The sequence below is a fragment of the Gadus chalcogrammus genome, chromosome 5 (assembly GCF_026213295.1).
Source record: "Gadus chalcogrammus isolate NIFS_2021 chromosome 5, NIFS_Gcha_1.0, whole genome shotgun sequence".
NCBI lineage: Eukaryota > Metazoa > Chordata > Actinopteri > Gadiformes > Gadidae > Gadus > Gadus chalcogrammus.
Window position 1 is genome coordinate 12,023,253 of NC_079416.1, and position 13,055 is coordinate 12,036,307.

Genomic DNA, 13,055 nt, shown 5'->3' on the forward strand with positions numbered 1-13,055 from the left:
TCAGGGCTTTATTTTACCAGATGCTGTGAATCTCTCTTTGAGGGAGGGGGGGTTGATTGCATCTGCGTAGAGACAAGCTTGATGCACACATGGTACACAACATCGCCCCGTCCCCGTCCTCTTCCCCTCCCTCCCTCTTTTCATATATAAAAAAAAATGCACTGACACTGATTATTCCGGGGAGTGACATACAGGGAGATTCCACAACGTTCCCTTCAGGACTCCCAGCTGGCTGTCCGCACATCCTCCCCGCGCTCCGGCCTCTGCTTCATAGCACGTCTAACATGCACTGAGGGGTCTCCTGCGCTCGATGATATGAACTATTCACATCAACGCGGACTTAATATTCTCCCAAAACGAGCTGCAGGAATGTTTTCCTCCAGGACATTTTTGTGAATTACACAAGATGAATCACGGATAATGTGTTTTGCGAAACGTCAACACAAAACAGGTCACTGGTGCAGCTTCAGCACCCGTGACCCGGGTTCAAGTGTGGTTCATCCAGTTTCCAAATGCAGTCCGTTTGGGAAACACATAACGGCACGTTGGTGTGGCTGCCCCAAAGCCCGCCTGAAGAGATAAACAATACCTGATGAACAACCACAGAAAGATTCCCTCTCGGTGACCACCACCTGCCATCGCTCAGATGTCCTCACTATCAGCACAGGCATAGAAACCTACAGGGTTGGAGTTGTACGAGTCCGGTTTTTAAGCAGGACATGTGCTGTTTGTCTTGTATTAACCTGGTGAGGAGTCAAGGTCAGGACAGCGGTCGAGCGCCATTACCGCGCTGCAGTCGTCTGTGCTGGAATGGAAGACAGAGCCGGGGCCAAACTCTCTCTCTCTCTCTCTCTCTCTCTCTCTGTTCCGACTGACTGGGCTGTGGTTTCCTGGGGTCTGCCCGGCTCCGGCCTTTAAGAAAACGACAGAAAACATTCACCAGAGCTTAAGGAGCAGGAAATAAGTGCCGCCATGCATTTGGAGAATATGCGAATGTCATTACTTTTATCTACGATTTAATTTTGTTAAAATGTCTGTGGCTCGTAAGAATCTCCTTCGGTTGCTTCTGAATTGTGGGGGATTTTATCCCTCACGTTGCGAGGTCCGGCCTTTGAAAGTTTAAGTTTTGTCATCTTAAAAGTCATCTTAAGGAAATGCATAAGTATTAACATGAATTATCGTGGGATCTGTGTGAAATTTGACTACGTATATATTTTGCGAAGTCTTTTCAAGCCCCTTTTCTGAAAGGAAACAAATGTTTCTCATTAGACACCCACATACGCTACCCACTGCGGAATAACAAATACACCGTGACTTGTCTCTCTGAGCTAAAAAGAGGATTTTTTAGCTCTCTGAGCTAAAAATGACTTACATCCTGAATAGTACTCAGGATATTACTACTACATCCTGTAGTCTCATGCTGACTCAGAGCTATGCTAGCCGAAAACAAGACAAGGTTGCTCACATCAGTTATTGATCAAAATTCCCTCTCCTTTCTCCCTCAGATGTGGTTAGACCACTGGGGTTAAAAATGCCGACCAGGGCATTTAGCATGAACCTTTAGGATGTCAGTCTTCAAGTTAAAAATAAAAGAGCAAAGGAAAGAAAAACAGCAAATCGAGGCTGGACGATGATGATCTCCTCCTATCTTGTTACGTTCACAGCAGGTTAACGTTGACCAACGGGCCGTCAGGACTGACAGCAGAACAGATATAGCTGATTCGATTATGATCACAAAGCTCTTGTTTGTTATATAAATAAATATAATCAGACTTTCCTCTACTAAGGTATCTGTCTTTGGCTCCTGGGTCTCTCAGCACAATAGGCCAGGGAATAACGAAATGATGTATGTTAGAAATTGCTAACAAATGTTCTCTTTTAAAAACAGCCACGGTTCCACGCGGCTGTCGAGAACCGGGACGTGCGTCCCTCTCGCTCTGTCTCTGTTTAGTGTCTTGCGGTGGTGATATCTAAGCCTATCAAGGTCTTTTCCGTGTGGCTCTTATTGTATTTTCTTAATGAGCTTGTGCCATGCATGAGAGAAGCCGACGTGTTTTCGCCACATTCTTTTATTAGGCCGTATGGAACTCATGTCGACTCTTAGCTCAGGTTCTCATTTTCAGTCGGTTCCCTCTGGGAAACGCTGCCATGAAACATCAAACACACCAACGGCCTCATACGGATTAATCGATTAGCCTGGGAACACCCCCTCTGCCAGTGACCTGAGGGGGAGCGGACCAAAGCGTTATTTCCCCATGGTTGTGTGTGACTCCAATGTGTGAGAAGAAGCTTGTTTGAATATAAACACCAAACCACCAACACGAACATACTCTCAGTCTTGCGTAACTCCTGTACCAGGTCCAGTAAGGGCTCAGTCACTTCTCAATCACTAGATCTGGGCCCGGGGCGCCTTCCACGGCGGCTTTCCAGCTGTCTGATGCTTTACTCAGATAACTAAGGAAAGGACAGCCTGTGCTTTCATTGGTGGGCATTCATAGCAACTAATATGCCAGCCATGTCATTGGTTGTTCTCCATACCAACCAACACATGCTTACATACATATATCACGTAGACCGTCAATAACTTTGAATCATCTAGCAGGTTGGTCTTTCCACGTATTCTTTTTAAGTTGGCACAAACCTTGCAAGTTAATTGGACGGACTGCTAAAGACATACAGTTCGTCATCCAAAAGACCTCCGTTGGAGGCATCCATCATGTGTCTGTGTGTCTCCAGTCCGGCTCACCACCGTGAACGCCCGGCCCGGTGTTTATTTGAAGTCCTGCGGAGTCATTAGGACACGGCCATTAGCGGTGGAACACGGTAACGTAAGACGCTCACCGCCGCGTCTTCTGATGACTCTGCAGATGCCGACGAATGTGTGAACGAGACCATCTGTGGAAACCACGGCTTCTGTGAGAACACGGACAACTCCTACCTCTGCCAGTGTCACCAGGGCTACACCAACCCCCCCGGGGAGACCACCCGCTGCGTTGGTGGGTACCCCCTTTTACCAGTCGAACTGGGGTGCTATTGTAATGGTGTGTGTCGGTTTCCTTTACACCCGAGCTAGTCTTTGATCACCTATGAGCCAGTGATTTTAGTATGTTTAGCATTTTTTGCAATACAGTAAAAGGGATTTTAAGTACATTGCTATTGCACATTGTTAATGCAGCGTTTAGAATCGGGCCGCGTTCATAATCATACTTTGAAGGGAGGGTAGCCATACAACAGTACTTGGGAGGATGCAAGCCTGCATGAAAGCCAGTTGATCCCAATGACACGCACCTTGTTTCCCGCTTCCTCTGCCCTGGCCCGGTGCTCAGACGTGAACGAGTGCGAGATGAGCATGGCTGTGTGCGGGGAGGCCCTGTGTGAGAACTACGACGGCAGCTTCCTGTGCATCTGCTCCAGCGACAATGAGGAATTTGATCCCGTTACCAGTCAATGCCGAACCACGGGTAACACCGCAGTGACAGACACACGCACACACGCACACACACACACACACACACAGTGGCCCGCCGGCTGGCCCAGTCGCATCGCTGGGAGAGCGGGCTTGTCTCTGCCTTAATGAGCCGTCTCTTATTATCTAAACAGTGGCTTGGCGAGGAGGATGCAAGCCACTCTTCCACCGGGGACTGTTATCGTTTGTACTTATACCAGGATCATAGCGGAGTGGGCTCCCTGAGCACCAAATATGCATTAGGACAACACGGGCAAGGTCGTCTGGCCGCCACCAACCCATCTGAAACCCACCCTGTCGCCCCCCCCCCCCCCCCGAGCGGATGTCTTCCGGTGTCCCTCCTCCACCTTCCCCACGTCCCCCCACACACAGATCCCCCTGACCCGTGTGGTCTCAGGTGAAGGTGGAGGTGGTTCGGGAGAGGTGGCGCCCCAGACTCCCGCCGCGCGCCGACCTGGCGCCGGCCCGTGTGTACGTGTCCGCGAGACGGGTCCATATTTACACTATTAAGCCGGCGCGCCCTCAGCTAGGGATGTTTTTCCTTCTGCTCCCCCAGCTATGCCTTTGTGTACCTTCTGCGCCGCATTCCGCTGTTTGCTTTCGACGTGCGCTAATCAATCACGAGCGAGTGAATGGTGGCTTGACTCGAGTGCCAGTGTTTCCATTGGGCTAAGCCGGCAGCTTAATGGTGAATGCCTGAGCCCAGGGCTGTGTTAAATGAGCAGGCTCAGCAGTGGCCGGCGAAGGTATGCGACGCCCGCTGGAGCGCCGAGCGGGGTGGAAGACCGGGCCGGGGGCCAGCAGACGCTGTCGGCATGTCGGGAGTGCGGTGATGATCAACTGGATGATACGGTACCCGGGGGGCTAGCGCTGCCAACGGCTGTCTTCTGAAGGGCCCCTCGAGCAAGGAATTTAAACTCTGTGCCCGTTTGATGGCGGAGACGAATAATCAGCGGTAACGAGTTATTCCCTTCTATACTTCACAACGCGTTTCTGTGATAATGGGGTCGGGACGTGAAGAAGCGATAGGGGTTTGACTATCGCTTCTTCCCAAGCCCAAAGGGTTGCGGGTTCGATGGCCAGTATCCGCAACTTAGCCGCCGTCGTCCCCACAAAAGACACCTAAGCTCTCCCCGCTGCTCTCCGTTTTCACTGTGCCATCTGCAACAATAGTTAAGCATTCGTTTGTCTGTTTAGCTTTGTATTTATCGACGTGTTCCTCCGTTAATTTACGTGTGTTTCCGCATCCCTCCACAGCCCACGGTGATCCCCCCGCCCTCACCCCGCTCTCCCCCTTCTCCCCCCTCTCCCCCTCCTCCCCCTCCTCCCCCGCCTCCCCCGCCTCCCCGCCCCGGGCGGAGGAGAGGAAGGAGTGTTACTACGACCTGGACAGCGCCGACATGTGCAACAACGTCCTGTCCCGCAACACCACCAAGCAGGAGTGCTGCTGCACCATCGGAGCTGGCTGGGGCGACAACTGTGAGGTCCACCCGTGCCCCCTTCCTGAGAGAGGTAGGTTCAAGGGTCAAGGGTCAAGGTATCTTTATTATCCCCGAGGGGCAATTTGATCCACAGCCAGCAGTAAAAAGAAACAGCAAACACTTAACGGATAAGACAACAAATAACACAAAACAGATCCCAGTTTCATGTGGTCATTGACCAGACTGATGGCACCCGGCATTAATGGGTTTTTTCAAACCGGTACGGCTGCCCCTGGACCAGGGCTTCGCCCCCCCTGGTGCCATGTGTTGGAGCATGGTTTATTGTGCCTATGCACATACACATCTGAGTGTGCGTCGGGCAGGTCTCCCGGCGTTTATTTATCCGCTAATAAAAAACCTTGTTGCTCCACAGCCGATTTTAACGAGCTGTGCCCGCATGGCATTGGGCTGCTGCCCCGGACTCGGCCCGCGGGCTCGCAGAGCCTGGAGGAACGACATCATTCCAGAGGTATGTCAGCGGGCTGGGGGTCCACTTAGCCCCTCTCTCTCTCTCTCTCTCTCTCTCTCTCTCTCTCTCTCTCTCTCTCTCTCTCTCTCTCTCTCTCTAGACAGCTTTTACAGTAGTCTCCATTTTCATGTCAAGGTTTACGGTATTCACCACAATCAGAGGCAAGGGTAACATACACCTGAATGCGGCGGCCAAGGCAATAAATGCATTGCTTTACATTACATAACAAAAGCAGAGGACATACTGTACATTGGCTGCCAGGGCAGAAAGCAGCAACAAGATGCCAGATGCTACATGTGTAGTTGTGATGCTAGCGCATAGCTTTCCATTGTGGTGCACCTTGGGAGAATCAGCAGTGTTCACTACCACCAGGTGACTCTTACTGAATTCCAGCAGGCGTCGTAATTGTGGGAACTTCATCATCAAAAGAAGTGTGGTTAATTTATAATAGCTGCTAGGTAGCAGTACAGATGGAGAGCTGCATCTGTAGTTTTATACATCAAGTTTATTCATTTACTTTTATGTCCGACGGCTGCAACTTTAAAGAACCCCCTTTGCCTTATTTATGAGCGGGCTGCTGCTAGCCCGTCCAGCTTAATGGGAGGCCTGGCCGCCTCCTTCATCGACCGCCCGCCAGCGAGGCTCCCGTTGCGAGAGACCTGTTCAGGATTTTGAACAAGTCGTTAAGATTCGGGGGGCTTTTCCACCGACTCAACCTGGCTTAGCTTCCATTGACCCGCGCTTTGACTTAACTCAATTTTCACGCCTCCCTCCCCCGGCCTCCGACCCCCTCCCCCCCCCCACGTCACTCCAGACGTGAACGAGTGCGAGATGTTTGGCTCGGAAATCTGCAAGAACGGCCACTGCTCCAACCTCTACTCCACCTACACCTGCCTCTGCCGCTCGGGCTTCTACTACGACCACATCCGCCATGAGTGTGCGGGTGAGGAACCCGGACGCTGTCTGAAGCTGCTTCCATTCATTCTCCTCCGGGCATGCGTTTTTTGTGCATGCGGTAAACCCTCCTCTGACCGCGTGTGTGTTTGTGGCTGTCAGATTACGACGAGTGTGAGATGGGGGACACGTGCGTGCACGGCGTGTGCGTGAACACGGCCGGCTCCTTCAACTGCTTCTGCAGCCCCCCGCTAGTGCTGGACGGGAGCGGGAGACGCTGCATCGGCCTCAACGCCACTGAAGGTGGGACGCGCACGCACACACAGACACACACACACAAACATGCATCCATACAAACATGCCCACACAAACATGCACACGTAAATACACATGCACACATATACAAACGAAAAGCATACACACACACACACACACACACACACACACACACACACACGCACTCACACACACACACATACATATATGTACACACACACACATATATGTACGCACACACACACATACGACCGCACAAAGGCATCAATTATCACAAGCACGCACACTCACACACACACACATCCGAACACAAAAACATACATGCGCACACGCAAACGCACACAAACACACACACACACACACACAAGTACAACATATCCACACTGAAAGGTATGCACAGTGCAAACACATCATCGACCTGTCTGCCGAGGTAATGAATAACACTTACGCTGGCCGGCGTGCTTTAACACGCATGCATGCACCCCACGGCGGCGTGGGGTCACACGAGGCACTGGCGTGTGCCTTCATGTCGTCCCGTGCTGAACTGGGATCTCCTCCCCCTCCCCCGCCCCAGGGGAGTCCCTGGAGCCCGAGCAGGACGTCCACATGGACATCTGCTGGCAGGTCCTGGTGGAGGACAACATGTGTGCCAACCCCCTGGCCGGCCACCGCACCACCTACACAGAGTGCTGCTGCCTCTACGGCGTGGCCTGGAGCGAGCAGTGTGCCTTCTGCCCGCGCAAGGACTCAGGTAACACAGAAGAGAACGCTTCCTGGGGTTACTTTACTGCTTTGATCCTGATGCCATGGGCTGCAGCCATTGTTGTCCTACTGGGAGATCTTATCTTATCAGGGGTCTGCTTACCTCAGGAGGTAGAGTGGGTTGACAAGTGAGTGGGAGGTAGCTAGTTCGATCCCCGACCCCTCCTGGTTGGAGTGCTGAGCAAGACCCCTACGATTCTGTGTAATTTACTTTAGATAAAAGTGTCAGCTAAATGTCGAATTTTTACTTACTGCAAAACTACTACTACTACCGATGTTAACCCTGATTTTAAAGTCCTTTAGCAGACGATTTAACCAACACATGCAGAAGAGTTGTTTGAGGGAACAGTTAGGCTGGCAGGTAGGCTGTGGACACCGGGGATCAGACCATTTGGACTTGGAGGAGACATGCCTTAACTATATCCTGCGTTGGAATGATAACCATGTTGTTATTACAAGGTAGGGAAGGAACCGTCCCCTTTATGGAACTGTGTGCTTGTGTGTGTTTGTCTGTGTGTGTGTGTGTGTGTTTGTCTGTGTGTGTGTGTGTGTGTGTGTGTGTGTGTGTGTGTGTGTGTGTGTGTGTGTGTGTGTGTGTGTGTGTGTGTGTGTGTGTGTGTGTGTGTGTGTGTGTGTGCGCGGTGCAGAGGACTACGCGGTGATGTGCAACCTGCGCCGGCCCGGCAGCACCGACAGCCTGAGGGAGCGGCCCCCGGCGCAGTACGAGTACAGCCCGGAGGGCTCCGAGGCCCCCCTGGAGCCCTTCGTGTCCCCCTACTGGGACAACTACGGCGGGGGGCCGCTGCCCGAGGGGACCTACTACAACCCGGGGGTCCCCGAGGGTGTCCCCCTCTTCAACGACTACAGCCCCCGGGAGCCCCCCGCGCGGGTCCCGGTCCTGAGGCCTCGGGAGTTCCAGCCCCGCCCGCTGAGACCCCACACCAGTAGGTGGCGCCCGCCTGGCTCATGGGTTGATGGGTTCAGGGCAGAGACCCAGAGGACGACGCGTCAAAGCATGTGCACTTGTTACCAACGTCGTCCTTAATTATGAAATATATAAATATATCCATATCTGATCCACAGATCGAAACACATATCTGTCTCCTGCATATGCAGTGGCAGAGTAACCCTGGCGTTCAACCTGCCTTTCAATCGTTACCCACGTATGTCCGCACGACCCCAGAATCAACGGTGTGTTTGTTCAGGGCCCTACGGCGGGTTCGAGGGCCTCCGGGCCGAGGAGTGCGGCATCCTGAACGGCTGTGAGAACGGCCGCTGCGTGAGGGTCCGTGAGGGCTACACCTGCGACTGCTTCGACGGCTACGAGCTGGACCTCAACAAGATGGCCTGCATCGGTAGGTTCTCGTCCAACACCGGATCCCTTCCAACTAACAGGCCGACCCCTCGGCCCCCTCTCTGTGCTCTAGACCCTCCGCCGCGTGTGTGTGTGTGTGTGTGTGTGTGTGTGCAAGTGTGTGTCTGTGTGCTCGCGCGGTGCGTGTTCCAGGTCTAGATAACGACGCTCAGGGACTTCCTGAGAACACAGCGGAAAAGCGCAGGGATTCATTTCATCTTGATCCCAGACCAGGCGTTCTGTGGAGTCTGGAGATCAGCGCACGGAGAGGAATCCGTCCCTCAAGGAGTAGCGCCGGGTGTTTCTTTGTAGCGAACTGATTTTGTGGGGAGCAAATTCATTGTGGCGTACATCACCTCGCCTCACACTGCATTCGTTAAAGTTCCCCCTCCTGCTCTCGGTGCAGAGTTTTATGAGAAACCGATGAAAGCCGTTTTTCGCCGCATTCCCCCGTCGCTCAGGGCCAGCGTGGCGCGCCAGAGCGGCCAGGCGGGGGGGGGGCCTTGGTCCGGGCCCGTGCCGAGTCACACACGGGACGGTGCACGCGCTCTAAGTGGGCCCTGTTTGTTTGCTTTGAAAGAGAGACCTCCCTGTCATAACGGCGCGCTATGATTATTACGGCATGAGTCGGGAATCCGTCTGCGAGGGTCGCTTATCAGCTCCAAGGACGGAGTGCTTTTTTTCCTTTTTCTACCTCTCATTCCTCTTCTCTGCAATGCGAGGAAATGTAGCGAAACAGATCTCCCTGCCTGCATGGAAAGACTTAAGGGAGGCCTGCGTCTCGTGCCTTCCATTTGCGCGAAACGTCGAAAGCATGTCCCTCCCTTCCCCCCCCCGAGCAGGACATGACATAAACAGATACGGGGTCGCTTTGACGTGGACTGCTCAGGAATGACGGACCGGACCTCCCATGTCGAGAGGGGGGAAGAAGAAAGAGGGGGTAGAGGTTTGCTCCCGAAGGGCAAGGGGAAATCGTATACAAAGCGTTGTTCTCTTAAGTAACAACATATGAGTGGGCTCTTAATGTCGAGGATTACCGGGTGCTGCCGGAGCTCTGGTGCATTTAACCACACGCAACATGACTGCATCCCTCCAGGACCCGTATCTGCACGCTCCCAACGCGCTGTTATGTCACCGTGGAACCCGAGGGATGGAGATAGAGAAGGAACTAAAGACAGGGGAACAGTATAAAGGCATAGGGGCGGCGTGGGGCTCAGGAGGTAGAGCGGGTTGGCTGGTAACCGGAGGGTTTGATCCACGGCTCCTTCTAGCTGAGCGTCCCTGAGCAAGACGCCTCACCCCGACTACTCCTGACGAGTGGCCTGTCGTCTTGCAGGGTGGACACCGGCGTTGTGAATGTGCGAATGAATGGGTGAATGATAACATTGCAAAGCGCTTTGAGTGGCCACTTAGAGAGGAAAAACGCTCGATATATGAAGTCCACTACCATTTAAAGTCCATAGAAAACGATGGTAATATCCTGTATGTAAACATGTGTATTAGGCCTGGCAGCTGTTCCAGCTGTGAGCACTAACGCCGTCCCTCTCCCGCTCTCCGCAGACATCAACGAGTGCGAGGACATCAGCGACAGCGTGGCCTTGTGTCAGAACGCCCGCTGCTCCAACACGGAGGGCTCCTACAAGTGCAGCTGTCTAGCCGGCTTCGTGGCCTCCGCCAAGCCCCACGAGTGCATCCCCGAGATCCCCCAGGAGGTGGCCAGCGAGGCCGGGTAGTGGGGCCGGAGGCTGGGGGGGGCTGGGGGGAGTTGGGGCGGGGTCGCTGGCTCCTCCACGCACCCTCTGGAGATGGCCCTTCCTTCTGCTCCCCAGAGGGCTGCGGAGAGGCCCATGCTTCTGACCCCTTGATAGCACGCACACACACAGATGCTCATACACATGCACACACGGACACACCCACACACACATACACACACACACACACACACACACACACACACTCAAACACACACATGCGGGCACACACGCACACATACAGCAAAGACACGCGCACACACGCAAACGCATATGCGCACACACACATACACACACACATGCACATACAGAACAGACACACACAAACACTTACACATGCACGCAAATATGCGCACAAACATACATACACACACACACACACACACATGTATGTGACTAATGCATACGAAACATATACATGAATAAAGCCCAAACACGCAAACACAGAGAAAAACAGCGCACATGTACCTATGCATACAAAACGCATCATATCCACGCTCCCTACATACACGCAAGAGCACCGGGAACTGTTCAGTGAATGTATCACACGGGATTCAACACTTTCCAGATTTGCATTTGCCTAAAGGGAATTTGTAGACGGTTCTTTCCTCTTCTTTTTTCTCGTTTGTTTAATGACCCCAGTCAGTGCAAATTCATTTTCTTTCTGCATTACTTTCTCACATTCTTTTTGATACATTATTTATTTCTCATAACTAGATGACGGGCCTCTGTGAGCCGGAAGCGCAGACCTTCTCAGAGGCCATACTTAAATGCCCTTGTTGTTTCTGTGTGGCCGTTTGACTTTGGGAGAATGTCTTTCGTTAAAAAAGCAAAACTTTAAATATGAGTAAAACCATCGTTATATCAACACATAGGCAATACGAACATTGAAAGTCTTACCGTTAACATCATTTTTTTAACCAATAGTTTCTTGATGTACATTCACATCAAATATTTTGTATTGCAATCGCTAAGCTACTTGTGGACCTAAAAAGGCTGTGGATGTATATGATGATTAATGTAAACTTAAGTGAAGGATGTGATTCACACGCTCTGAAACACCATATTTTAGTAACTGACTTAACATTCTTCCAATATTTTAGTGCACTGGTAGAGTTTTGACTCCAATTTTCTTATCAAAGTAACCGATTTTTACAGAACCAATATACAGTATATCTTAATTTGATGTTACTTAACTTATTATTTGAGATCTGGGCTACCTTCGTCATTGTAAATGGTTAATTAACGACAGCTTTTTAAATAAAAGTATAGGTCAAACAAGATCTGGCGTTGAATGCAAAAACCTTTCTTACAAACCAGGCGTGTGAACGCACGCTTAAACAAGAACAACGCCACTCTGCATTCATTCAACATTGAATGAATCTCAAGTTTCAAAATGGAGACCATTCCCATCTCTGAGTGAGTCTAGAGGCCAGGTTCTGATTATGGGGAGGTTATGGATATATTGTACAGATCTAGTACTATGTATTATTTGTGTTATATATTCCACTAGGTATTTAGTACAAGCAATATTTTTTGTTTGACATAAAAGAAGAAAATGAAAAAAAAAAAGACAATTATAGCTATGTAGATTTATATATTTCTGTACAAATGTTTTTTAAACATGTTTTTATGCGTGAGGAAAGTGGTTGACACTGTACCAGAGGAGGTGTGTGTATCCTGCCCTGTGGAGCAGACATTGAAATGTAATTTTTACAAAGTGCCAGCCTTAGTTCCTGATCACCGACTGCTTGCATTTATTTTGAGTTATTTTGGCCAAACGCAAGCCTTTTCTCTGCAGGGACGACTATCTCCAAATCATTTCCCTAGAAGGTTCCTATGCCATGAATGTATCACCATGCCAATATACGCATTCATTTGATTTTTTTGGTATCTTACAATAGTTATTAGTTTCAGCTTGAGGTGAATGGCCTTATCCATTTAGAGGACAGCACTTCTTGTACTCGTGCATAAAACCCTCATGTTCACATACAAGCACACATGTACGCCTTTAACCTGCATTGAAGAAAAAAGACTACAGTGGTGCAGATGTTTTCACTGTGTGTGAACTCTTTGTGCTGTCCAATGCATCATTCCACATACCAAATGTCTTCAATAAATTGGAAACACAATGTTTTGGGCTTTGAGTATTTAAAGCCTTATAAACCGCAAATAAGTTGAGATCACGGTTGTGCTGTTGTACCACTTGACTGTAATCACTACCAGTCATCAAATTATTAAAATATGATCAAATCTGTGTTTATTTTTTATGTCTTGAATATTAACACGCACGCATACACGACACATATAACACACATGTACTGCATTAAGTGTTATATATGTAAACAGTTTATCAAACTGGAGTGTTTAATGTGATTTCATTAAATTTGACAAAGATAACGTTGATAAAATCAAAAACTCAGAAAATATTTTTTTGATTATATTATATTTGTAGTACTCTACCGCTCTCTAGTGGCGACTTTTAAAAGCACTCTTAAAAGTAGGCGTTTGTAGGGACTTGGGAAATGAAGTCCACGCTCCATACTGCTGAACGTAGCATGTGGTTGTCGCAAACCAACAGCCTTCACTTCCCAGAGACCAC

The 13,055-nt window shown here is 50.4% G+C and overlaps 1 protein-coding gene across 1 annotated transcript in view; it reads left to right on the forward strand.

Moving 5' to 3' along the window:
• The window catches only part of LOC130382383 (latent-transforming growth factor beta-binding protein 2-like), an 88,477-nt gene extending 78,033 nt beyond the window's left edge, over positions 1-10,444 (forward strand). Inside the window, exons 31-41 of the mRNA XM_056590096.1 lie at positions 2,868-2,996; positions 3,327-3,461; positions 3,839-3,848; positions 4,779-4,978; positions 5,321-5,416; positions 6,231-6,359; positions 6,473-6,613; positions 7,161-7,337; positions 7,996-8,292; positions 8,554-8,703; positions 10,263-10,444. Of these exons, the coding sequence (XP_056446071.1) occupies positions 2,868-2,996; positions 3,327-3,461; positions 3,839-3,848; positions 4,779-4,978; positions 5,321-5,416; positions 6,231-6,359; positions 6,473-6,613; positions 7,161-7,337; positions 7,996-8,292; positions 8,554-8,703; positions 10,263-10,435 (1,637 nt within the window). The 3' untranslated portion in view covers positions 10,436-10,444. The remainder of the gene's footprint in view (positions 1-2,867; positions 2,997-3,326; positions 3,462-3,838; positions 3,849-4,778; positions 4,979-5,320; positions 5,417-6,230; positions 6,360-6,472; positions 6,614-7,160; positions 7,338-7,995; positions 8,293-8,553; positions 8,704-10,262) is intronic.
• Positions 10,445-13,055: the final 2,611 nt, after the last annotated feature.